Genomic DNA, 24,578 nt, shown 5'->3' on the forward strand with positions numbered 1-24,578 from the left:
GACAGGTCATAAGAGAAAGGATTTTGGCCACCCTGCCCTCGTTGGCACCAGCCTGTTCCACAAACTGACCGCAGAACCTGGCAGGATGAACAAGGTGCTTCACTGGTTCCCAGCGCAGGAATAACCGGGGCAGCTGTTTGGGATGAAAGCGGTGAGAGGAATGTGGGCACGCTGGAAGCTGGGGCTGGGCTGAAACAACCTGCAGCAACCCATGGGGGGTTTGAGTGGGAGTCTCCTAACAAGGGCAGGACAGAGGAAGGGGTCTCCCCAGGGTCTTCTGCGGAGCGTCACTCCCGTCCCTGTGTGCTGGAGGTGGCAGGGCGGGAGGAACCGCCGCAAGGATCGAGCATCAGCTGTGCAGGCTCACTGGGGCTGTGTGTACACCAGCTTCTCATTCATGACTTCTCTCCTGGCTGCACTGGGAAGCTGCCAGGGCTGATCTGCCCTATGGAACTGGCCATGGAAAGCAACTTCTTGAGGTCAGTAAAAGGCCGTTTACAAAGGGCCGTTTCCCAGTCCCGGACACGCCGAAGCTTCGCGTGGCTGGTGTCATAGCCCTGGCACTCACACTCAAATACCTTCCCACTCTGGGGCTACATCCAAAATGGAAAACCAGACTCCGCCTTTGCCAGGCCACAGCAGCTGAGTCAAAGCACTCCCACGGAGTCCAAGCAAAGAGACACCCAAAAGGCCCCAGAAACACCCTCCCTGCATCGCTTAGTCTCCAATTCAAAGTATCTCAAACCTGTTAACGAGCATTCTTATTCCACTCTACAATTAATATGCTTTAATTATAAAAATAACAATGTTGCCCTGCAGAGTCCTCCATGCCAAAGGCATCACCAGACACAGAACTGCTGGTGCTGGAGCAGAAGCCGGCCTTCTGCACCACTGGCTTCTGCTGGAGCACCTCTGCTGCTCCAGGGGCTCACCAGGGCTTGGCCAGCTCAGGGGAATTCAGATTTGGTCTTACAGACATCGATGGTGCTGCCCAAGCTGGCAGGCAGCAGAGGGAAGGCGAGTTTTCTCCCATTTAGTGACAGAAACCCCACGTCCTTGTGACTGGAACCACACTCCTTTAATCACAAAGACTTCTGCTGCCTGGTAGAGGAGCCCAAAGCTACCTTGATGAGGGTTTATATTCCTGTCGATACAAACTCCCAGGGAGGAGAGGGCAAGAGCAGGTGACAGCTGTAATATGTGCCTTGCCATAAAACATCATTTGAAACGAGGCGTTGTGTTTCTCTGAGATTTACTTCTCCTTTATACACAGCAACTTTGTAGAGTCTGAGCAAATGCTGCCCAGGCCTCCACATCCCTTCCAGGCATGGTCTTCAGAGACTCGTCTCTATGTTCTTGCAGCAAAATTTCAGCACCTCATTAAAGGGAACGCTCTCCAGGCTGTACCAGACAGATAAAAGCCACTTCCAAACTATTTACACTGCAGTAACTTCTATTTGCTTGAAAACAGAGAAGATAAAGCCTCAGCCTGGCAGAGCTGAGGAGAGAAAGGGGTACTACAGGAGAAAACAAAAATGGTGTGCTGCTCTGTGATGAAACCTTGCTCCTCCAGAGCAGAAGAGGAGGCAGCAGAGCATCATACTGTCCAAAGTGCAAATGGATGGTAGTGGGAAGCTTTGCTCAATGGAGAGCAAAGGTATGGTCAGGAAAAGTCCTTTGTCTTCACCTGCACAGCTCCAGCAAATGTGCAATCAGCTCTGATTAACACTGAAGGAGCCCAGGTAAGTTATGTGCCCAAAGGGCAGGCAGGGGGAAGCAAACCCCAAGCATCCCCATGGCCAGTTCCCACCCTGGGCTCACCTGCAGAACGATGGGGAGCTGCTCCGGGGGGTTGCGGTTCTCCACACCCATGGTCAGCCAGACCTGGAACGCGGTCAGCTGCTCCGCAAAGAAGGGACTGTGCTGGTGGGGCAAGAACAGGGGCCAGAGATGGGTCAAATAAATAAACAAGAAGCAAATAAAAACCACAAGTGAAATAATTAGCTTTGGGACCTGTGGCTGGGGCCCTGAGCAGCCTTGTGTAGCTCCGGGCCTGGAGGTTGGTGTCCCTGCATGTGGCAGGCGGTTGGTACTCTGTGATCTTTGGGGTCCCTTCCAACCCAGACCAGGCTGGGATTCTATGATTCTATGACTCATATGGCTTCTTGCTTCCAAAACCTGTCCTTTGTCATTGACACATGTTTGTTTGGGGGCTTTTAAATGTATAAACATTTCCCAAAGACTGACCAGGTACAACGTGCTTTCAGTGTGCTGGCACTGCCTGGTGCCAGCTTGAAAGGAGGGTCAAGGATCAGGGAGAGACACCATGAAAGGGCTCAGGGAAACCTGGCCAGTCTCTTCCACCTGAGCAGCAGACAGAGCAGAACAGCAGCGGATTTATTGGCTCTGCAGAGGGGGTTTCATTCCTGTAGTGCACAGTGCTGCTCTGCCAGCCCATGGTGAACACAATCCAACAGCAAACAAAACCTGTCCAGCCAGACCAGAGTCTTCCTCAGCTGCCATAACCCTCTCCAACCAGGTGGCAATGCAGATGCACTGGGCTGGGCTGCAAGAACTCGACCTCCTATTTACCAGGTTTTCAATCCCAGCCTTTTATTCAGCTATCCATCACTTCTGACACCCACAATGCCATAAAATCACTTCACACAGGCAAACAAAAACCCCAGAAAATCTCCCTACAATACTGAATCTGTTAATTTAATTAGAGGCACCCTGGCAGTGTGGGTAAAGGAGCATAAACATTAACATACAAGTACTACAGTATGTAGCAGACCTCCCACTAGTGCCCTACGAAGGCAGGAGGGATGAGGAAGGACAGGGAGGAGTGGGATAACTCCCAGAATCTGCTAATACTGAGCAGTTGTGCTTCTGTAATTAACATAATCAAAGGCTGCTTTGCAAAACATGCCCAAATGGCACCCAGGAAACATAAAGGACAGTGGCTGGATCTCTAGACCTAAAGGAATCTGGTTCAGGGGACAGGAAAAGCAAGTGGAGAAAACATTGTGTGCTTTGAAATTCCTGTGACATAACTACAGTGTGACTCTAACAAGATGGGACCCTTTGGAATGATACACCATGAGATGTGATTGTCTGGGGGTGCCATGGGCAGGGACACCCACACAAAGCCCCCACCAAGCCCCATCCAACCTGGCCTCGAACACCTCCAGGCATCCAGGGGCAGCCCCAACTTCTCTGGGCACCCTGTGCCAGGGTCTCCCCCTCCCTGGGAAGGATTTCTGCCTCCCAGCCCCTCTCCAGCTGCCCCTCTTTGGCTTAATGCCATCACCCCTTGGCCTATCACTACATTCCCTGATAACCAGTCCCTCTCCATCTCTCCTGTAACCCCTTTAGGTACTGGAATTTCTCCCAGGATTAGTGCTGGCCAACAGCAGCGATCCTTCTGACAGACAACACTTCTTGCCAGCCACAAATCAAGAGGTTTGAGGGCAAAACGCTGATTAGAACACAAGGAACTGATCAGCAGGTGTCTGTCTGCTCCAAGCTTTATGAGCCCCCACCCTGGCAGCAGTCACAGCTCTCCTCCTGCACACTGATCCTCGGAGACACCCTGCCAGCACAGCCAGAAAACCTCCTGGAAGTTTGATAACAGTAAACCCTTCCCATCACATTAGAGCATGCACCATGGCAGAACAGGTTGAGGTTGTGGAGCAATTCGTATTTTCAGGCTTCCATGCAGGAAACATCAAAGGAATGTCAAGGAAACCCCATTCTGACCAGAGGAACTGAACCCAAATATCATATTAAAAGCGTTATTTTTCTGCTCTCTGAAGTACAACCCCCCCAGTGACTCGTGTTAATGATACCATGGTTATGGAAACTCCTTGGACACACCCTCAAACTCCACTTTATTTGAAAATAACTCCACTGAGAGATGATTTCTGCTCTGAAGTTTCTCATTTCAAAAGTCATGCTGGACTGTTGGGATTTTCCTGGTAACACCGTTAGTCACAGCTGAGCGCTCTGGCTTTAGGAGTCAGGAATCAGGCATCATTCCTGCTGGTGGGAGCTTCTTCCTCACCAAGAGGCTGAGCCAGACACCTCATCCAAGAGTGAAGAGCTTGAAGCTGATTTTAAACCTGTTCCCCTAAGTGAGGGGAGGAGACTTTTACAGTTCCCCCCAGATACAAACCCTTAACCCACAACACGACCTGTCAAGCCGAAGTGGTGCACAGAGCTGAGGCCCCAGTAATGGGTTAAACTGGGTGTGTTTAACAACGTTTCCAGGTATTATCCAACTTACCCTAAAGGCAGTTCCTTCCTCTATAATTGTAGGTAACTGGGAAAGGCAAATGTCAACCGCAAGGTCCCACGCTTGCCTAGAGAAAGAGGAGAGAATTCATTACGAGCATCCGTAAGCAACCCCCAGGTAAATTTAATTCCCCATCATACAGGTGTCTGGACAGAGCAGTGTTTCCTGGCTTAGAAACGCTCAATAATCCCTTTTTTTTGAAGGACAGGTGTGACATGAAAACTGTTTGGAGAAGCAGCGAGAGGGTGCGGTGCAGCATGGCATCAGCCTGCCCAGCCGAAGGGAGCGAGGTCAGAGATCCCTGGCTGAACCTCACAGAAACTGCTCCTCTGTAACACGGAAAGAAGCCAGTGTGACTTCAAGTCTCATTATCCCTCCATCCTCATGCAAAAACCAGATGATTTGGGGTTTTATTTTTAACTAGAAAAATGAACTCAGTCCTGGATTAAGCTCCAACCCATCGTCCTCCAGCACACACCTCTACAGGCATCCCAGCCCTCGCTGGCTCTGTACTGAAGGCACATCAGCTCAGAAGATGCATTCCTGCTGACAAGCCCTCCAACTCACAGCTCACAGATACACCTACACCACTGCACTAATTCCCTTCCCTGCATCCTCGACACGGATCCCGTGTCACCGCGCAGGCTGCTGAGGAAACGAACCCGCTCCCCATTAATCTCACCCCGCGCTGGGGTTTGCGTGGCAACCCGCTTGACAAAGATTGACTCGCCATGACTCAGCCTGAGGATGGAGGGGTGCACACTAAACCAGAGAAGACAAAAATAGTTATAGAGTGGAGTTTTTACACTTCTATTTAATGGGTAAAATACTGTGGCTTACATATCACAGAATCATAGAATGGTCTGGGTTGGAAGGGACCCCAAGGGTCACAGAGCTCCAACCCCCTGCCACAGGCAAGGACACCAAACCCCAGGCCTGGAGCTACACAAGGCTGCCCAGGGTCCTATCCAACCTGGCCCTGAACACCCCCAGGGATCACAGGGATCACAGAATCACAGAATTATCAAGGTTGGAAAAGACCTAAAAGATCATCCAGTCCAACCATTCACCTATTACTACTAGCTCCCACTAAACCATGTCCCTCAATACAACATCCAGTCTTTCCTTGAACACCCCCAGGGTCGGTGACTCCACCACCTCCCTGGGCAGTGCATTCCAGTGCCTGACTACCCTTTCCGAGAAGTAGTGCACCCACCCCCTCTCTGGGCAGCCTGTTCCAGCCCCTCACCACTCTCTCTGTAAAAAACTTCCCCCTAACATCTAATTTAAACCTTCCTTCCATATCCTAGTGTCCCTGTTGTAGCAGCACAGACATTACGTACAGCAGCCAAGGAACCCAGTGCAAAGGAGATGTGCCAACAGGTGCTTCCAAACGCTCCCAAACACAAAGAGACTCATTTGGTCTCCGGAGTTCCTAAAACACACCTCTACAGAAGTGAAACGGCTACTTTCACCCCAGAAACAATTATCCCTCCTCTATCCATAGACATTCCAGGCACTTTTCCTTTTAACATCCAAATCTGTGCACTCCCAAGGGCTCTGAACACAAAAGAAACTGATTTACTCTCTGGACACATTTGCTCTGGGTGGCTCGTGGCCATCGTGTTACCATCAATCGGTTAAGCGATTTCTCTTCTCCCAGGACCGTTCACAGATGTAAGGCCACAGGTGATAATCAATACAGCGTATTTTACTTACCTGCTCTAATAAGTTCTTAAATCACCCTGTTTTGAGGCAAACAAAGCCTTCATCACAACAACCGCCGCGCGCAATCTATCCCATTAGCCTAACTGGCAGCTGTTCTCAACCAAAAACAATCTCCCCAATTAGATGGAAAACTAAAACTCTAAGGCTTTTTCCCTATGGATTCAAGAGATGCAGTGTGTTTTAGGTGCCTCAGCCCCTGTCCCTCTGCTTCAAAGCATTCACCTTCCACTTGACACTATGCTGCCAATATAATTAAGAGGTAATCAAGAGATAATCAAAGCACAGGCAACAAATGCTTCCCACGTGCTCAATAAAGACCCGTGCTAGAGACAAAATGTTTACACAGAGCTGATGAGGGAGAGATTTATCCCTGGTCGAGGCAGAGGCAAAAGTCAATTAGTAGAAACATAAAGATCATTTTACTTCAAGCAAAGAATGAAGGTTTCAGACTTTCAGGTTTCTTGGAGGAATGGGAAATTCCACCCAAAGAAATTCACTCAAATGTTGGGAAATGTCGATATGTGGTGCCTCTGAGATCAGTTTTACTACATGGGAGAAAATGGTTTAGAGATCAGAGACAATGAGTCTTATTTTGGCTGCCTCTAGGAGGATCCTGCATAGGTCACTATGCTGCAGGGGTGCTGAGCTAAGATGCTGAGCTCCTTAAAGTCATTTTAGGTAAGGAACACTAATACTGCTATAAAAATGTCCAAAGCAGCCCTGGAAGCTCCAGTCTCCAAGGTTTTGAGAGTTACCAGAAAGAACAAACGAAAATTGAAGAAGATATTTGAGAAGATTAAAACAAAATCTCTTTTTATGCTTCTAAAACCAGGCTGTGAAACACCAATGTAGCCACACAGCCAGGGCTACTCCGCCTTGTCACCGAGGAACCGCCAACCTCAACGCTGGTGCTCATTGAGAGCTGCTGATTCATGTCAACTCCGTAAGACCTTCCAACCAATCTCCGACCTTCCAACCAATCTCCAACCTTCCAACCAATCTCCAACCTTCCAACCAATCTCCAACCTTTCAATGCTGCTCCAGCCCAGCACCCCACTCGCAGGAGGCAGAAACCTCCCTGCCCAATGAGACCCAGAGCCAACAGCCTGGAGTTAAACTTCACTGTGTCCAACTTCAGAACAGCTCTAATGCAACTTGGGAGGCTTTTGGCTGCAGGACCCTCAGGTGAGCTGCTGCACGGCTTACACAGCACTGGCAAAACAGGCATTAAGGTAATTAAAAGATTCCAAATGAGCCAGCAATGAATGGTAAAGGAGTAACACCACGGGGCGCGTGAAGAGAAAGGGAAAATACTTGTTACAGGAAGGGTGAGGTGATGGGGAGGAGGAGCAGTGATTGACTGTTTTAATATGCCAGAGGGAACCAGAGAGGTGGACCATGTGTAAACTAATATTACACCCCAGCACACAAACAAGAGATAAATTAGGGAGCGGCGAGCAGCAAGGATGGGTGGGGGTGCATGCTAGGAAGGATTTATGAAGTTGGCCCAAGAGATGGGGACCTCTCCTCCTTCTTTGCAAAGATTGCTGCTTGCAAAGCGCTGCAGAAGATTTATTCAGCCCACGTTAGGTATGGGAAGAGCTGGGGAATTCCTGAGCATCGCCCCGTCCTTCCTGCGCTCTCCCAGCTGCAGCAAGGTGATGCTACAATGCACCCAACTGGGCGGTGACCCACTGTGGTATCACAGTGTTTCAACTCCACTACATTTGGCTACTAATGAGCACATTAATGAGGGGGTTTTATACTGTGTTGTCTCAATCACTCTGTATGTACCAGTGACAGAGAGCTCAACAGGAGCTACAAGTGATCCCCCCCAGTGACCAGTTGGACCAAGCCCCAAGGATTTCTACCCCACACCAACTACTAGGAGGAGGCTGCTTCTACGTGGTCTAAACCCAAGGTGTGTGACACAGTGGCTCAAGGGCCAGGAAGGGGAGAAGCTTGGTTACCCACCAGCCCTCGAACCACGAGTGCAAAGCCGTGCTGTGTGGTTGGCTGCATCACTTACCCTTATGCTTGGTTGGGACCTGGCAATGTCAACTGTATGGCACCTCAAAAGGGATAAAAACCTTTCAGAGCACTCCGTGCTGCGAAGCAATCTCATTCAAGAAAGGGTCACAAACAGGGTGGGGGACTCCTTAGGTGGAACTACTAAGGAAACATTTTCAGTCCATCTCCCACACACATTCCAAAGGAAGGGGGTTAAATCCTCTCCTTGGTTGAAGGCTGACTCAGTTAAACAGGCAAGAAAGTGCTTTTGTTCAGCCACCTGCCCCTCTGCCTGCACCCATCCGTGGGTTCAGCACCACCAAGCTGTGAGCTGCCACCCTGGAACGGGACACAGAGCTTCAGAATATATGAAAATTAAAGGCAAAAAGGCATTGCTCCTCCCTAACTCTACAATAAAGCTGAAGAGGGAAGGAGCTCCCCTGAATTCCATCGTGCTCTTCTCCCGTGACAGAAACACTCCTGTATTTCTCTTTATGTTTTAGTCTCAGGGTTCCTTAGCCTACTCATGTTACCCCCAGGCTCCATCTATCTCCCTCCATCCAATATCAATTTCATTATGGTAGGACTGTTTAAACCTTCAATAATCCAGTATGAACTCCCCCAGACTTTGTTTCCTCCAGCAACCTTGACTTTGTTTCCCAGAGGTGCTGTGAAGTTTGGACTTTTAATCAAAGAGCAGAGAGCCAAGAGTTCCTGCCCTGCAAAAGGGCTGCTTTACTGTGTGAGCCCAGGAGCCACTCAGCAAGGGAGCCCACCAAATCCTTTATGGGCACAGATGAAGCCCAGTGCCGGAGATGTGAGATCCTCACCCACACGCCCACCGTTAGCTGGCAGATTTTCTTACGCTCCAATTTTCTGGGCTGAGTCAATGCCTAATGCTTTTAATTCTCATGTCACATTTTTATAATGCATTATTGATGTCTCCTAACGTTCTCTTGTCTTCTGGGAATAGTTTGTATATTGCACTGCAGAAAATATCAGTATTTCTTACAGGGATGGTTGTGCCAAGGAGGAGTGGAAGAGAAGCTGAAGCCAGCCTTAGACATGGGGCACAGGCACCAGGGGATCTGCTTGTTTGGAACTGTATTCCTGGAACTGTTAAATGTTTCAGGCTTTATCAAGGCTGTTGGACAAGATTTTTCACGTTTGCTTTTTTCTGCAAGTACCATTCCACAACCTGTTTGATTGAATTTTCAGGTTTCAACCCAAATTCACCTGCTTCACAGTGACACCATGAACTCCTGGAGCCTGCTTGAGGGGATGCAGTGGGGAGCTGCTCAGACCCAGCAATTTTTAACAAATATTTATTGCTATGAAGGTTTGGAGCAACTGTGAGGTCTCTCCCAATGCATTCCCCTGCTCTAGCCACAACTTCAGCCTATGTTTTGCTATATTGGTCCTGCATTTCTCTCCACCGAACTATCTGCAGTTTGTTAGTGAGTCTTGGAGAAATTTAACACAGAGACACAAGAAAAAGCTGGTTAAATCAACACTGTAATCTGAATTAATCTAATCCTTCAAACATTGAACAGCTCCAAATGCCCTTTCCAACAGTCACTTTCTTCCCACTGAGATCCCAACTCTTTTTGTGTAGCTAAATGAGACCCATTTCTCCAAGCAATCAGCAAGCAGACCCCCATCTGTTCCACAACACTCCCACCGTGCTCAAAGGCTCCAGCTCCTCTCATACCTGTAATTGGGTTGCTATATCATGGGTTTCTTTTCAGCTGGAATTTCAAACTTATCTTACAGCTTGATTTCAACCAGAGTGTCAGGGCTGGTGGGTACACTCCTGTGCTATTTCCACTGAGGACAAATCACAGCTCTTCCAAAGCACAATTATGGTACTTCAGCTTTAACATATGACCTATGTTAGGAACCAGTTCCAAACGTGTTATTAGTCCTTTTCAAAGGCCATGAATATAACTTGCTGGCACCAGCAGGAATGTATAAACCATAATCCATCACAACAGAGATCAAGATGCTGACAGAGCATCAGGCCTCCTGTTCATACTGCACAACAGATGAAGGGCTCTGGAAGCTCAATAGCCAAGCCATTCAATCAATAGATATTAATATTAATACTTGTATTACTGTGGTGCTGGCAGCAGCCAAGAACCCCCAGCGTGAGGCACCATCCAAATGCAAACAAACAGCCTGGAAGGGGAAACTGAGACAAGCCAAGAGGAGTGAGAGTGCCCTGAGGCAGTGAAGAGTGTCTGAGCCTGCCAAACAGGGCAGGGGCACAGAGATCAGCGCTCCTGGTTCCTAAACACTTGGTGAAATAAAAGACTGACAGCTTCGGGGTCAAACTGTCCCTCAGAAAGTAAGTTTGCACTTTTCCCTCAATGGTTTGGGTGACAAGGATAACTCACAGGTACCACCTCATGAGATGACTGAGAACAATTTAATAGTTGTTTTCCAAAGGAATGGAAACTCCTGTCTCCAGCAGCCCCAGTGACTGTTAGAGCTGTGCCAGATCCTCACCTCCTGAGACATCTGCGTGTGGCTCAGGGGAAATGATCAATCCAGCAGAGCCAAGTGAAGCCAAAAAGATAAAGAGCAAGTGGTTCAGATCCAATGCCTGGAAAGGGGCAGGTGTAACTACTCAGGAGGTAAAGCAATGCTTCAGCAGAGTGTAAGGGACGCTCTGCAGCACCTGGCCAGCCCTCCAGCAGCCAGCTGCACGCTGCTGGCCCAGTCCTGGAGCTGGCAGAGCTGTCACCCAGGCACAGACTGCCCCATGGGGAGCAGGAACAGTGGCACAGCGAGGCCAGAGCTCTTCCTGCTCTTTCCCCTCTCACCAACTGTGAGATGCTCCCAGTGAGCTGCAAGGCTGGTGCAGAGCACTGCAAGCACAAATTCATGGCTGCTGCTGCAATGAGGAGGGAGATGAGGGCGGTGTGTGCCCAGTGCAGAAGAGGCAGTGAGGATGTTGCTAGGGTCAGCAAAACTCTGACATTTACTTACACCTCTTCTGCAAAAGATGGTGCAAAAAAAGTACTAACATGCACCAATAGCTGCTTCTCCAGGCTGCCTTCTGCTGGAGTATGAATTATGATGGCATGTAGATCCCACTTTTAGTCACCACCAAGGCTGTGAGCGTGCAGAAGGGCTCGTGTCCCTTACAGCAGAGAAACCTGGTAACCTTGGATTGCCTTTGCGAATGGAGAAGCACAGCCCAGGCAGGCAGAGGAGCAGCCAGAGGATAAAGGAAGAGAGGAGGATATAGGCATATAGGTACTGAGAAGCTAAAACATCTCACCACCACTTCGGCTGGAAGCGATTACCCAGACCACGAGTCAGGAGCACACAGGGCTGCACACAGGACCAGGTTACACAGGGACAGTGAAAAGGGGGAGGCCCTAATGCAAACAACCCAATGAACAGCCCAAAAAGCACACAGGAGAGGGGGAGGAGGAGGAGCAGCAGCTCTGGCTGACAGTGCCAGTACCACTTTTTGCATTAATTATGCATTTATAACACAGCAGGGGAGAACCTCAGAGGTTCTTGCCCACCCAAACCACAGCTGAGGACGCAGCAGCCAGGACTCACTCCCCAAACCCCTGTTTGACACGCTGGGTATGGAAAATCCATGACAAGTCCCAGTAAAGCAGCAATCAGCAAGACCTGCTGTATCACCCTCCTCGTAACAAGGTAGATGTAGAGTCCACACAATCATCAAATCAGGTGGTTTGAAGTTTCTGTTCTTTCCAGCCCTCCTCTGGCCAACTCTCCTGCCCTCCAGCCACATCACCTAGTTTATCAAAACAGTAAAATGGGTTTGGAGGTTTCAGATCAGGGATCCATTGGAAAATTCCTGAATGAAAGGTGATAGATGAGTGCAGAGGATTATTTTTGGAAAATATTTAAGCAAGCCCTAAATTAGTTTCTAAATCTGTCCTTCCTAAAAGTTCCTGATAACGAACTGAGCCACCTCTGACAAAAGTGGAATTTTCCCCCCACTGGATTTGCTTCAAGCTACACATTTTTTTGGAGGACACTGAATAAAGTGTGTCAAGGGATTCTCTGCTCCCTCACTCTCTGCTTTTGCTTGTGTTTGCAGTTCACGGGGATAAAAAGCCCTGTGTGTGACTTCTCTTAAAGAACTTCTGGTAAGTCCTAGGAAGCTGCAGCAATGGCAATATCATGCTGCATGGCCTGAAGGGCTCTGCAAAGATATTGGGTTCATAGACTGGCTTGGGTGGGCAGGGTCCTCACCCCCCCCCCCCCCCCCCCCCCCTAGTGCTCCCCTCCCACAGGCCTGGACCCCCTTCTCTAGCCCAGGGTGCCCCAAGCCCCATCCAACCCAGCCTTGAACCCTGCCAGAGATCCAGGGGCAGCCCCAGCTTCTCCAGGCACCCTGTGCCAGGGCCTCTCCTCTCCACGGGAAGGGTTCCTGCCTCCCAGCTCCTCTCCATCACCCTCCTGCAGCTGAAGGCTGTTCCCTCGGCCTGTCCCTCCCTGGCCTTGTACAGGCACAGGGCCCCTGCACTGCTCCATTCTGCAGCACAACTACAGAACTGCCAGAGAACCGAGGGTGTTCCCAGAGCCCAGGGATGCACAGAAGGGCACCCAGGTCTTCCAGCTTCCCTCCTGGGGTTCAGCACACGGATGGCAACATCAGTGCCAAGCAGAGCCAGGCTCCCACAGGAAACCAGAAACACAAGCTTTTAATGCACTGGCAGCAAGAATGAGTTCCAGCCCCATACAGAACTGGAAATACAGATACAAGGTACCCAGGTCTCCAGGATCTGCACTCCTTGACTGTACTGCTGTGTGCCCAGGCAAATTTTGTTCTGTTCTGATCTAAAACACACTGAATAAAAAACCCCAAAAGCAAGCCTTTCTGTTATTGCTGTTATTATGATTTCTATTATTATTATTCACGGGCCATTTGTCTGCTAGTCACACCAGGTGTAAGAGCTTTACGAGAGCTGTGCCGCCTCCATTTCCATTCATCATCTTAAGAGCTGCAGTAAAAGCAGACAAACTCTGCAGCAGAAGATTTCAGCTGCTTCAACAAGGCAAGTTCAGAATGCTCCCATGGGCCCCCAGTGCTGCCCACCCACCCATGGTACCAGTGACAGCCTCACCTCATGAAAATCAAGGTACCCAATGCCCACTGTCTTTGCTACCTGGAGTAAACAACTACATGGCTGCCCCAAAGCTTCTGTATTCCTGAGTTACATCACAGTTACGTAAGCATTGAGAAGAAATACATTTGGAGATGGGTATTACACCACCACGTGCTGTTTCATCTTTGATCCACCAACTGAAGCAGGAAAGCACAGTGTAGATTTAAGTAGTACCAGTGCTGGAAATCTCCCCTATGAGGAAAGGCTGAGTGACCTGGGGCTGTTCAGCCTGGAGAAAAGAAGACTAAGGGGGGGACCTTATTAATGTAAATATCTTAAGTATGGCATGCAGGGGGAATTAGCCAGCCACTTTTCAGTGTCTGTGGGGACAGGACAAGGGGCAATGGCTGCAGGTTGGAGCACAGGAAGTTCCACACCAATATGCAGAAGAACTTTTTCCCAGTGAGGGTGAGGGAGCCCTGGGACAGGCTGCCCAGGGGGTGTGGAGTCTCCTTCTCAGGAGATATTCCAGCCCTGTCTGGACGCCGACCTGTGTGCCCTGTCCTAGGGAGCTGCTTTGGCAGGGGGTTGGACCTGATGAGCTCTGGAGGTCCCTTCCAGCCCCTGTGATATCTCCTTAAGGCATTGGCTGTGCGGCGAGCGCGACCCGCCGGCTGTGACTCACCACATGGCGTGCATGTATGTTGGAGGTAGACGAGGGCTGCTGACAGGGGTGCAGTTGTAGGACCTCATAATTCTCTCTGCCAAGAGAAAGTTACGGAACAAGCTGGCCACCAGCAGGTCTTGTCTGAAGAGCTTCTGGAAAAGATCTGCCAAGAGATGCCATGGGTTACTACATGCCCACCTTTAACTCGAGGACCTTGAATAACACGCAAAAATCATTTCAAATGCAAAGGTATGTTAGTATTTTATTCTGCTAACAAGGAACCTGCAGGAGTTTTGCAGTGATGTGATATGAGAAGTAGGAAATGAAACCTGCCATCTGAGCTCCCTTCAAACAGAGCAGTTGCTCCCTGTTAACAGAACTTTCCACCTCAGGTTGGGGTTTGCCTTTTCTGGATAAAATGTTTCTTCTGGTGCTTCACTTAGTTGGCCTACCTGAGGTTGTGGAAACTTCTGGGGCAGAAAAGGCCCTGAGTACACTACCAAATGAAGAACCACACACCTACTAAGTACTAATGTGCTTCTGAGAAGCCAAAATGGTCCTGAACAGCAGCAAACATGCTGCTTTCTGCAGAGGCCTGGAAAGATTTACATTGTGCTCAGGGCTAGATAGAGCACAGCTGGAAAACTGCTACAGATCTGCAGCAGGAATTCCCAGCAGAACAGAGGGAAGGAAATGGGATGAAGGTGCTCATGGGAAACAGAGCGTTGTACCAGTGAAGAGGAAAAAGCCCTTTATATTTCTGGTACTACCAAAGGCTGGAGGAAAACAGATTGCTCGTTACAAATACACTAGGAAAGGAAATTATTCCAGCTCAAGCAATCATGTCAGCACTAGGGAACAGCTTCCTGGTTTCTGATGATCAGGCTGCTGAAACGCTTCTGGTAAAGAGCACGAATCAGCCATGAGATCCAGCCTGATCCGTTCTTTCAATGCCTGGCCTTCATCTTCTCCTCATTTCAGGGTCTCATTTACCTCTCCCTTCACCCTTCCCCACTGAACTCTGATGAAACCTTGATTCCCCTGCCCCAGTCTTACCTCTAGGCAAGACATTCCAGGCGATGGTGTCGGTGATAGCGGTGAAGATCCAGTTCAGCTCTCCCAGGGGAGTTCTCCTGTCATTCAGTCTTCCTGGAATCCTGCAAGTGGGGAAAGAACCACAAGTAGGTTTCCAATCACAACCCCTGCAGTGTGGATACCCATGCACACCTCTCAGCCTCACTCAAAGCTCACAAACTCCAAGAATTCCAGAACCTTCACTCGTAACCAAGAATTTACATAGGCAGACAAACCTCTCTTACCCCAAATCTGCTACATCTGAATTTGCTGGCAAGATGAATTGCCAGATAAAGGACAATAACTGAGCTAAAGGAAAACATCTGGGAAGAGACGACAGAGACGGTGTTGATTCCAGAGCTGCAATGGAAATGCCTGTTCTTCAGAAGTGCCACCCTGCTTCAGTTTACCCATTACCCACCTCTTGGTGAAACATTTCAAGATAAATACAATTTACATTAAAACTATATGCTCACAAGCCATAAGGTCCCAGCATAAGAACTTCTGAGCCATCAACTTCCAGAACAAACCCAATTATCGCTCCTTAAACACCAAGAAAGCCCAGAACAGTTTGAAAGTGTGCTCTGTGTGCAGCCACATGCACGTCACAGCTCCTGCTGCCACACAGCACTGCCTGGTTGTGAAGAACCAGCACCCAAAGACTCACCTTGTGTTCCAGCTGGACTCATGAGCAGGGCAGCCCAGAGCTACAGACGGGGCAGCTGCTTGTATTGGAGTGTTTTGCCATTCATTTCAACTGCTAACCCCAGGACATACAAATTATAGAGGATGTAGAAAAGCTTTAAAAACCCCAAAAGTGAATGAATGTCTCGGGGTGAGAATTGTATGGAGATCATTCTCCCTCCACCCACTGCCAAGGACTGAACACTGCAGTGAACACTGCCAGGACAGACTAATCATGGTGCCGTCGACTACTTTACATAAGTGGAGAAAGAAGGAAGAGCACTTGACCATGAAAAGAAAGGGAAGCAATTCAATCTTCATCTTTCTAAGGTTCAAGGCATCCACACTTCAAGGAGCCCTAGTCATCTGACTCCTCAGAGGAGTAACCTGGTGAGGTTCTGTAGCCTCACACGCACAGAAGGTCAGAGCAGACACACTAACAGTCTCCCTTGGGCTTAACGTTTCTTGTTACTCCAAGCATCAGTACCCCAGAGACAGCAGCCTGTCAGAAGCACAAGTGTGAAGCACAGTGCTGCTCTGCCAGGAATCTTGCTGGTCCAGGGTCTGGGCTGATCCAGGACTGGGCTTTCCTACACTGGGAAAAGCCACTCGAATTTATTTCATCCAGGAACTGAAGGGAGATGTCCTGCTGCTTTCCTTCCTCTGCAACATGATGTGAGGGCCAAAGGAATTACAGGACCAACATGCAATGTGGCTTCTGTCACTGATGGGACCGAGTGACTGACAGTCTGCAGTGACTCAGTGTACGCACAACGCTATGTAAGGGAAGAGAAGTGGCTTCAACACCTCTCAGCTTCTGCCCCCGCCCTGATCCGCTTTCCTAAACATGAGTTCTAATGCTTGTTTGCTTCTCATCAAAGCAAGAAGAGAAGAAGAAAACTCCCCCCACCCCAAACCCAACAGACTCAGTCCTGGGCTGTGGTGTTACTGCTCAGACACCCGAGGGCACAAACACAACCTGGCACAGCTTCATTCCCTTGGGAAAGTATCAGGGGAGTTTCAGGAACGTGAACCCAGCCTGGTGAGACATCCTTAGGGTTTAATCCCAATGCACCCAGCTTCCAACACCACAAGTATCAAGACAAAATACACGAAGTAAGAGCTTTCTCTAGGCCAACTTACTCTTCCAATACGTATAGGAGTATTATTTCCATGCGGGTTCACATGACACGTATTTCCCTGGGTAAAGACAGTTTCTAAACCAGCTAAAAATTTGCATCTCATGAAAAATTCCTGTCTGTCTTGGTATCAGAGGAAAAATACACATCCCTGAAAGAGCATTTGTTAACTGATCCCCCAGAGCAAGCAGAGGGAACACAAGGCCACACAAGTGCTCTTGCGAGGATTTCACATCAATATTTGCATTGCAGAACACCCTCTGCAGCAGGAGAGCGGCGTCTCCAAAGTCAGAATGCTATTAATTGGAAACCAAAGCCATCCTTGCTGAGATTCCCTAGCAAGCCCAAGACCATTTGACGGCCACTTCCAAGCCAGTTTTCAAGGGAAACAGCAACAGGGTGTTTTGCAGCACAGTTCCAATCCCCACAGCAGACACGGAGCTGTGTGTGCTGAGTATGGACTCAGGTCTCTCTGCTCAGTGCTGCCTGCCAGCCACACTCACCCTACGGATGGCACAGCGCAGGAGTGAGGGACTGAGATCCAAAGTTGCTACTAACAGCTCGACCTTGGAAGTGACCCAAGCAATCTGCTTTCTTGGTGAACAAGGTATGCTTCCTGGATTTTGTACTTAAAGACTCAGTCTAGGTTTTGATTTGGATTTTAAAGCATGTGTGGCATCCCTGCACACTACGACCGCCCTTCCCCAGGCTGACTGTGGGATGCAGAGAAGATGCAGCCTCCTTGCAGGGACAGTAGCCAAGCAGCAGAAATCAGTAGGATGTCATTCATACACCTTGGGTAGCATCAGGGGACCTCGTGCTCTTCCTGCCCCCATGCATCAACAGGAAGATACTCATTCTGTCCCAGCTCCAGGCCTGGGAAGATTAACACCACTCAGTGCTTTGAGAACCTGTGCATTAGGTGCCAACGGCGCGGGCAGAGGGAGCGTGGGGACCAGCACGGGGCTGAAAGGTGATACCTGTCCAGAGCTGTCCAAAACTCGACCACAGCTTTCAGGTTTTGAATGGGAACTAGAAAACAGCACCAGGAGGGACTGGCAGTGGGGCTGCTCCTCTGCCGCACTCGGCAGCCAGTTAACGTGGGGCCAGGCAGCACTGTAATTCTGCAGAGGGCAATAATCACATCAGGTCATCTGTTCCTGGATGGGACAACTCCAACTGGCAGCCCAGAAATGGGAGGATGGTCTGTCACACTCCAATGATGAGCTGAGCAATCCAAGGGAGGGATTTTTCATACAGCATCACTCCATGACAGTTGATCTTAATCCTCTTTGGGAACTGCAACAGAAGAGTGATGCTTGCCTCCCGGGTTGCATTCGGCTGTGCTCTGCTGATGGGGCCAGTGAAGAGTCAGCCCTCAAGGACACACATCCAACGGGTCCCAGCTCCATGGACTGAAACCCCAGCCCTGCCAGGAGCCTCACCACAGCCCTGCAGAAAGTACTCAGCACCATGTACTGGAAAGGCACAAGAAAGGCACTGCAGCAACTGGCTTCTTAAGTTACAGAGACTGATCTGGAATCATCATGTGAGTCTCTCACAGAAGCAGAGGTCACTTTGCTTCTGCCATTTCCATAGAGTCCTGCTACACAAATTAATTACTGCCATTTTTCAGACAAAGTGTTTTGGGGTGAGTAGGTTTCCCTCATACAACACGCTCTTCCAAATCCATCCTGTTAAAGTAAACTTCTCTCAATTCCCATCTACCCAACCCAGAGCATCCCAAGGCTCCAGGAAGCCTTTTTTCCCCACGAGGAACATCGCTATCACCTCAGCATCGCTTCTCCCGCTGTCTCTCCCGCTACGCTGTGACAATCAGCGAGAGGCTCTGACAGTGAGGACAAAGCAGATCTCATTTGTAAAAACTGCTTTTGAGGGAGGGGAAGAAAAGGAAAAAAGGGCAGGCTGTCTCAGCTGCTCGCTGCAATTTAACATCTTGGGACTCTGAATTGCTTCTTCCATCAACTTCCTGACAGACGCCTTTCCAGAGACCTAAATCACGGCAGTCTATTGTGTACAGCGAGGACTACAAAATGTCAGGGTCACTGAAGAGCTCGTGCTAGGTGTTAACCATCGGTGTCCTTGTCAGAAATTTAGCAAAATCCCATGAATCACTTTAATTACAGGGGAAGAGTTGACTTCAAAGGACGCCAGGTTTTCCCTTCGGATGGGCTTCGTTGTAACCTCTGCTTCTGGGATATAATATGTATCACGTTGGGATATGCAACATCAGCCCAAGACTTTGGAAAGCAAGATGCTTTGGCACTGACACATTGCCACAAACATCCAGGGTAATTTGGGGGAAAAAGCAATAAAATTTAAAGTATAATTTCACTTCTCACTCTTTCAGGAAAAAGGGAGCATGCATATCCCACAGAGGAAGCATAGGAAGTTCCACACCAATATGCAGAAGAACTTCTTCACCGTGAGGGTGAGGGAGCCCTGGGACAGGCTGCCCAGGGGGTGTGGAGTCTCCTTCTCTGGAAAGATTCCAGCCCTGTCTGGATCCCCACCTGTGCGACCTGTCCTAGGGAGCTGCTTTGGCAGGGGGGTTGGACCCGATGATCTCTGGAGGTCCCTTCCAACCCCTACAATTCTGGGATTCTGTGAAAAGGTAGAGCAGCAGTGCAGGCAGGATGTATGCTGTGGAAATGTCTTGCACTGGCAACAGCTGCTTAGACAGGATCACCACCGTTAACGCGTTCCAAGACAACACATCCTCGTCACAAAACAACATGGATGATCCAGGTGGGCTGTGATTGGGCTTCTGGAACCTTGGCAAAAGCTACTTGAGAAAGACAAAACATTTGAAGTTCTTAAATTATTTGTTTGAGAGCTCTGTAAAGCTTTGTACACCAGTGTTCAATCCTGTCATCTCGCCGCGTAACGACGTGAAAGAAGTGTTGCCATGAAAACCATCCTTTTGAGTACAATCTTGGCTTTGTATTTACAATAGGTTCTGCCTGCACTAGAGACTGATACCCTGTAACAACAGTGATAAAATTAAATACTCCAGCACAGTAAAACCAGATTTATTATGGGAGAGAAACTTTCCAGAATAACATCTTCAAAAAGCAAAGATCTTCCTCAACCCAAGCAGTAACGAGCGCCAAGAGGCAGCATGGCACAGCATCCCTGCTGTCCTACAGCATCCCTGCCATCCTACACCATCCCTGATGTCCTACAGCATCCCTGCTGTCCTACAGCATCCCTGCAGTAGCACTCTGTAGGGAAAGACATTCTCAAATACACTCTAACGCCTTCTTGGAATTTTCTAGAATAAAATAAAGGGGCTAGAAGAGCCTACCCTGGGCCAAGCTAGGAGTGTAGTTTAGAAAACCCCATGCTGCAGCACAGGCTGATGGAGTATCTGCACAGACATCCTCACTTCTGGCAGTTGTGGTGACACACGGAGCCTCAGAGACCACGGTCCTGCCAACACAGGAACCGTCCTTCTGCCTTCAGCTGCCCAGAGTCACTGGCCCAACACACAATAGTGTTTGTCCCCACACAGCCCAGCAGGAAATGGTCAGGTTCTTTCAGCCAAGGCCTTTTTCCACTGAGTCAGGAACCTCCCTGATTTCTGCCAAGCCCAAACACCGGCAGCTCCAGCAGGACTCCCCTGCCCCAGGCAGCAGGGTATTTTAGGAGGCAGCGTGGTATCTCAATGGAAACACAACTTCAGTTTAGGATCTTGGCCTCATTTAAAGATTTGTCTAGTTAAAACACAGGCAAAGTCAGGAACTTGTTACCACACTTGGATGGTTTTATCCTCCTAACTTTTTCAAACAAACCACCATTGCCAGTGACTTCCCACACCACAAGCTCTTCCCAGATCCCTGCACTCACTCCAAAGAGTTAGCAAAAAGCTGCTGTCCCTGTCAACCTTTGAGGGGAGGGTGTTAAAGTGATACTCTCTCCCCTGAGCAGCAAAACCCTCAGTGTCCCACCCTGACCTGATGCACACAGCCTGACCGTGGTCACCTGGGTCCACCCCCAGGCAATGTTCACCTGGATCCCCCCAGCCACAGCTCGCAGGTGCCAGCCTGGCAAAGGAAAATTTACTGAAAGGGCCCCAAATGGCTCCTATTTGCTACTGGGATCACTTGGGGGAAAAAATTATGATCCTAAGCAGCTGCTGTCCTTCGCCTGCCCTCCAATTTACCATCCTGAAGGCAACAGATGAGCTACGTTCCAAGAACATGCACCAAAGGTATTTGTTATATAGATTACAGTATAATTTGGACTTTCTCTCCAATTACATTCCTTGTGCTGTGTGGTATCCAGGGATTTTCTTTTTCCTACTTCATCTTTGAATTGGCTCCTAGCAAACCATTATTCACCAATAATCAATAAACATTAAACCATTAATAATTTCCAGTCTGTGACATTCCACAATATCTGTAGTGCAAACAAAATTCATTTTAGTCTCAAATTTGTAATTTCCAGTGATGTTTATAGATGGGGTCTGTGCTGGGGAATGACAGCCTGGAGATGGGCGCTCTGCTCTTGCAATGGCAGCAGCACCCACTGCCACAAGATGAATTTCTCCCACGCTGCTGCTGCACACATGACTCAGAGTTGGCATTCAGGAAAGGTCCCTTGCCCCAAAACCCTGACACCAAAGGACTAGGCTCCTTTCTAGCCGTGGAAGCCATTGGTGCTACCACAGTCCAGTGTCTTCTGAGAGGCCCCACCAGAGGCACGAGCAGCTCTCAAGTCCCTCTGCAGAACAGACCCACCATTCCTGCTCTCCTGAGAGTGGGATTTCAGGAGAGGCTCCCTAATGCAGCGAGAGAGATCAACGCATCCTTGTACACCCCTGGTTCTTGGCACCCAGCTTTGCGTTCCCACCCCACACCAAGTGAAACCATTCCTTCAGAGGTCTTCCCAAGTTTTTCAGAAGCAGAACAAAGCCCCAGCTCACTTTGCTCAGCAGCCACACCACAAAGTTGTGCCAGGACAGCTGACAGGATGGCTCACGATCCGGCACAAGAGCAGCCAAGGCCTCAGGAACACCTGCTGCCACTGCTGAGTCTTACAAGGTGGCAGCCAGAGGTTCCTCAATGCTCAGCACTCCACCAACCTCCCTTCCCTTCCTTTTTTCCTTTACATTTCACTGTCTGGCTCCAGCAAAGATCTTTTCTTTCTAAACCAGGGATTATTTTGGCTCTGTCTCAGATCTGTAATATAAATGCTCATCAGGATACACCGCACGTTGATCTGTCAGGATGCTGTTTTAGCCTCAGATAATAGAAATCTGAGCCCTTCAAAGAAGGTGCAGCCTAATTTAGTCTCAAAGTCTGCAGCTTAATTGCTAAATAAACTCCTTCCCCAGTTTTAAAGACAACTAAATTATAAATTACAACACACACAGAGGCAATCCAGGAAGCATTCTAGGCCTATCTCTAGACTGTAATAAAAACCATGTGCTTTTGGTAATTGATATATGTAGCAGATTAAGATGATGAGGTTTAAAGATTTGAGAGCCACAGGAACCTCCTCCTGGCACACTTTCCACGATGACAGCCTTTAAAGGCTGCTTGTGGCTGTGCTGCTATTAACAAGAACCAGGAATACTGAAGGAAAGGATTAGTTTTTAACCAGTAAACTGTTACTTCAAGAGCACCAAACCCTGAGCAGCACATCCGAGCACTCAGTGAAGCCAAGTCTTGAGCTACCTGGCTCAGACCTTCACTGACCCTTGCCATACGTTGAGTGGCTACACTATCACAGCAATATGTTTAATTGTAATTAACATAATGCAGTCCTTGTTCCAGAACATATTGATCCAGTGACCTGAGGTGATGGCAGTGCGTGCTGAGGAGGAGCCTGTGGGTTCAGGAAGAACTTCTGCTCACCTTGGCTGCCCAACAGCCAAAGCAACAGCCCCTCCAACAGCCAAAGCAACAGACACTTTGCTCTGCCAGCTTAAGCAACAGTCAGGGAACCACAAACCTTTCCACCCCCATGTAGCTTTTTGCTTCAGGACCATGGAACCTCCACATGCCAAAGCCCTGTTAGGCACCTCTGAGTCAGCCCCTGGGTAGATGTCCTTCCTGCTCCTCATCTCCTCAACCCAAAAGAAAAACAAAGCCCACCATATTTTCAGAACAGCTTCCAGAGAGGACAGTATCCAGTTGCAGACCTGTTCCTAGACTGATGGGTCTCCACAAGCCGACCTAATGCTTCCTGTTGACAGGTTGGATCCTGTCTCTATTGTTTGAGTTTCAAACTCAAAAATTATTTTTATTTAGGTGAGGTCAGTGCTCCTGTACTACAGCTTTACAGGAACCATTGCTTAGCGTCCCCAGCTGAGACAGGATAATCACATTTGCACCTATAAAATTAGCATGACTAAATAGCTAAATGCTACTGATAACCCTGACCATTCCCAAATCCAAAGAGTTGGTGGCACTGAGAGGCATTTTTCCCCCATCTGAATGTAAACCATGCAGGTTAACACAGGGTGATTTACCAGAGCAAGAACTGAACAAGATTTTGTAGCTGATACAATCTGAGCTCATTGCTTCTGCTAGAGCAGGTACCTGCTACTGGCAGCACTTCACGACGCCACGCAGAAGCTTATTAAAAACCAAGTATGATAATGTATTTCTATTAGCAATTCACACTTCTTATCCAGATCCCTGTTCTCCTAACCCTTTTTGGGATAGCCTTCCAGTCTAGTTTTCATCTTTACCCAAACTCTGGACATCCAAGTGTCAGAAGAGCTTCACCTAACTCACCTCGACAACAGTATTTCTAGAAGTGAAATTTCTCAGGAATCAGAATGGTCTTTAACTAAGCAGCCCTGGACAGTTCCTGTGTGTGGCAACGTTCCAAGAACTGGGCATGCAGAATGCAGGGAGCCTCCAACTCTGCCCTGAGCGCCTGCAAGCACCTCCTGCCCTGACTTTACGATAGGCTTCCCTTTAAAAACAACTACATTTAAATCTTAAGGCCCTGTGAAGGCTGCAGTGGGCAAGGGTTGTTTTTTCAAAGCCCACCTTGTTTATATAAAGTGAAGCAGAACTGAAAGACTAGCTGTGGTGGTTCATCAGGCTGCCTCAGCGCCTGACTACCAGTAATTATGCTCAAATATTACTTGGATAAAAGGATTCTAACACATTTCAGTGGTGTGAAGTCCAAAACATAACAACACTCCCAGACAAAGACTGGCAGGACAGCACAGTGATGAAGTGACAAACTATTTTTGGTGAAGTCTTTTTCTCTCATCAGTTGGCTTTGGGGTGTGCAAGCACAGCTCCTCCACCAGCGCTCCCAGGGCCAGGCACTAGCCACACGTGTGGTCTTCAGCACTGGGCCCTGGGAACACAGCCACAACCTGTGCCTGCAGCCACCAGTTCTCTGGCTGGTCCAAGATGGGAGCTATGGGACTCAGAACTGAGTGGACCCAACAAAGCCCCAGCACAGCCGTAACTCCACTCTGCGAGCAGCTGCTCCTTTTATAGCCACTGCTTATTCCAGCAGCTCCCAGGAAGGCAAGAAATGACAAATACTGTAGGCACAGACTGTGCAAAAAGCTTTCCAAAGAAATTTCCTTGCAGAAAAACAAGGGAAACGTTAGAAATAATGAGAAAATTAAGAACAACAGGAAAAAGAGGGGGAAAAATAAATTGGCTTACTTCTCTATTAAATCCAGTGTGACTCCTGGCACCAGCCTGACGCTCTTCTGCATACAGAACCTGCAGAGAAGAGAATAAAGATAAAACATACTAATTGAATATTTAAAGACAAGGCTCTGTGGAAAGAATGTGGAAGGAGGTCTCTTTATCACACTGCTTCTGCTTTTAGAATGGTGTTTGGGTAGAAAACTTTGCCACGGCATCATCAGAATCAAA

General features: G+C 48.8%; 1 protein-coding gene across 2 annotated transcripts in view; it reads right to left on the bottom strand.

The window, feature by feature from the left end:
• Window positions 1-24,578, bottom strand: part of RPTOR (regulatory associated protein of MTOR complex 1) — a gene marked incomplete at its 5' end in the record, with an annotated part of 145,571 nt that overhangs the window by 59,849 nt on the left and 61,144 nt on the right. For both annotated transcript variants that reach the window (XM_084273382.1, XM_084273381.1), the window contains 5 exons: window positions 1,822-1,923; window positions 4,286-4,361; window positions 13,817-13,961; window positions 14,855-14,955; window positions 24,363-24,422. In XM_084273382.1, the coding sequence (XP_084129508.1) occupies window positions 1,822-1,923; window positions 4,286-4,361; window positions 13,817-13,961; window positions 14,855-14,955; window positions 24,363-24,422 (484 nt within the window). The remainder of the gene's footprint in view (window positions 1-1,821; window positions 1,924-4,285; window positions 4,362-13,816; window positions 13,962-14,854; window positions 14,956-24,362; window positions 24,423-24,578) is intronic.

Source organism: Gallinula chloropus (genome assembly GCF_964237585.1).
Source record: "Gallinula chloropus genome assembly, chromosome: 20".
Lineage (NCBI taxonomy): Eukaryota > Metazoa > Chordata > Aves > Gruiformes > Rallidae > Gallinula > Gallinula chloropus.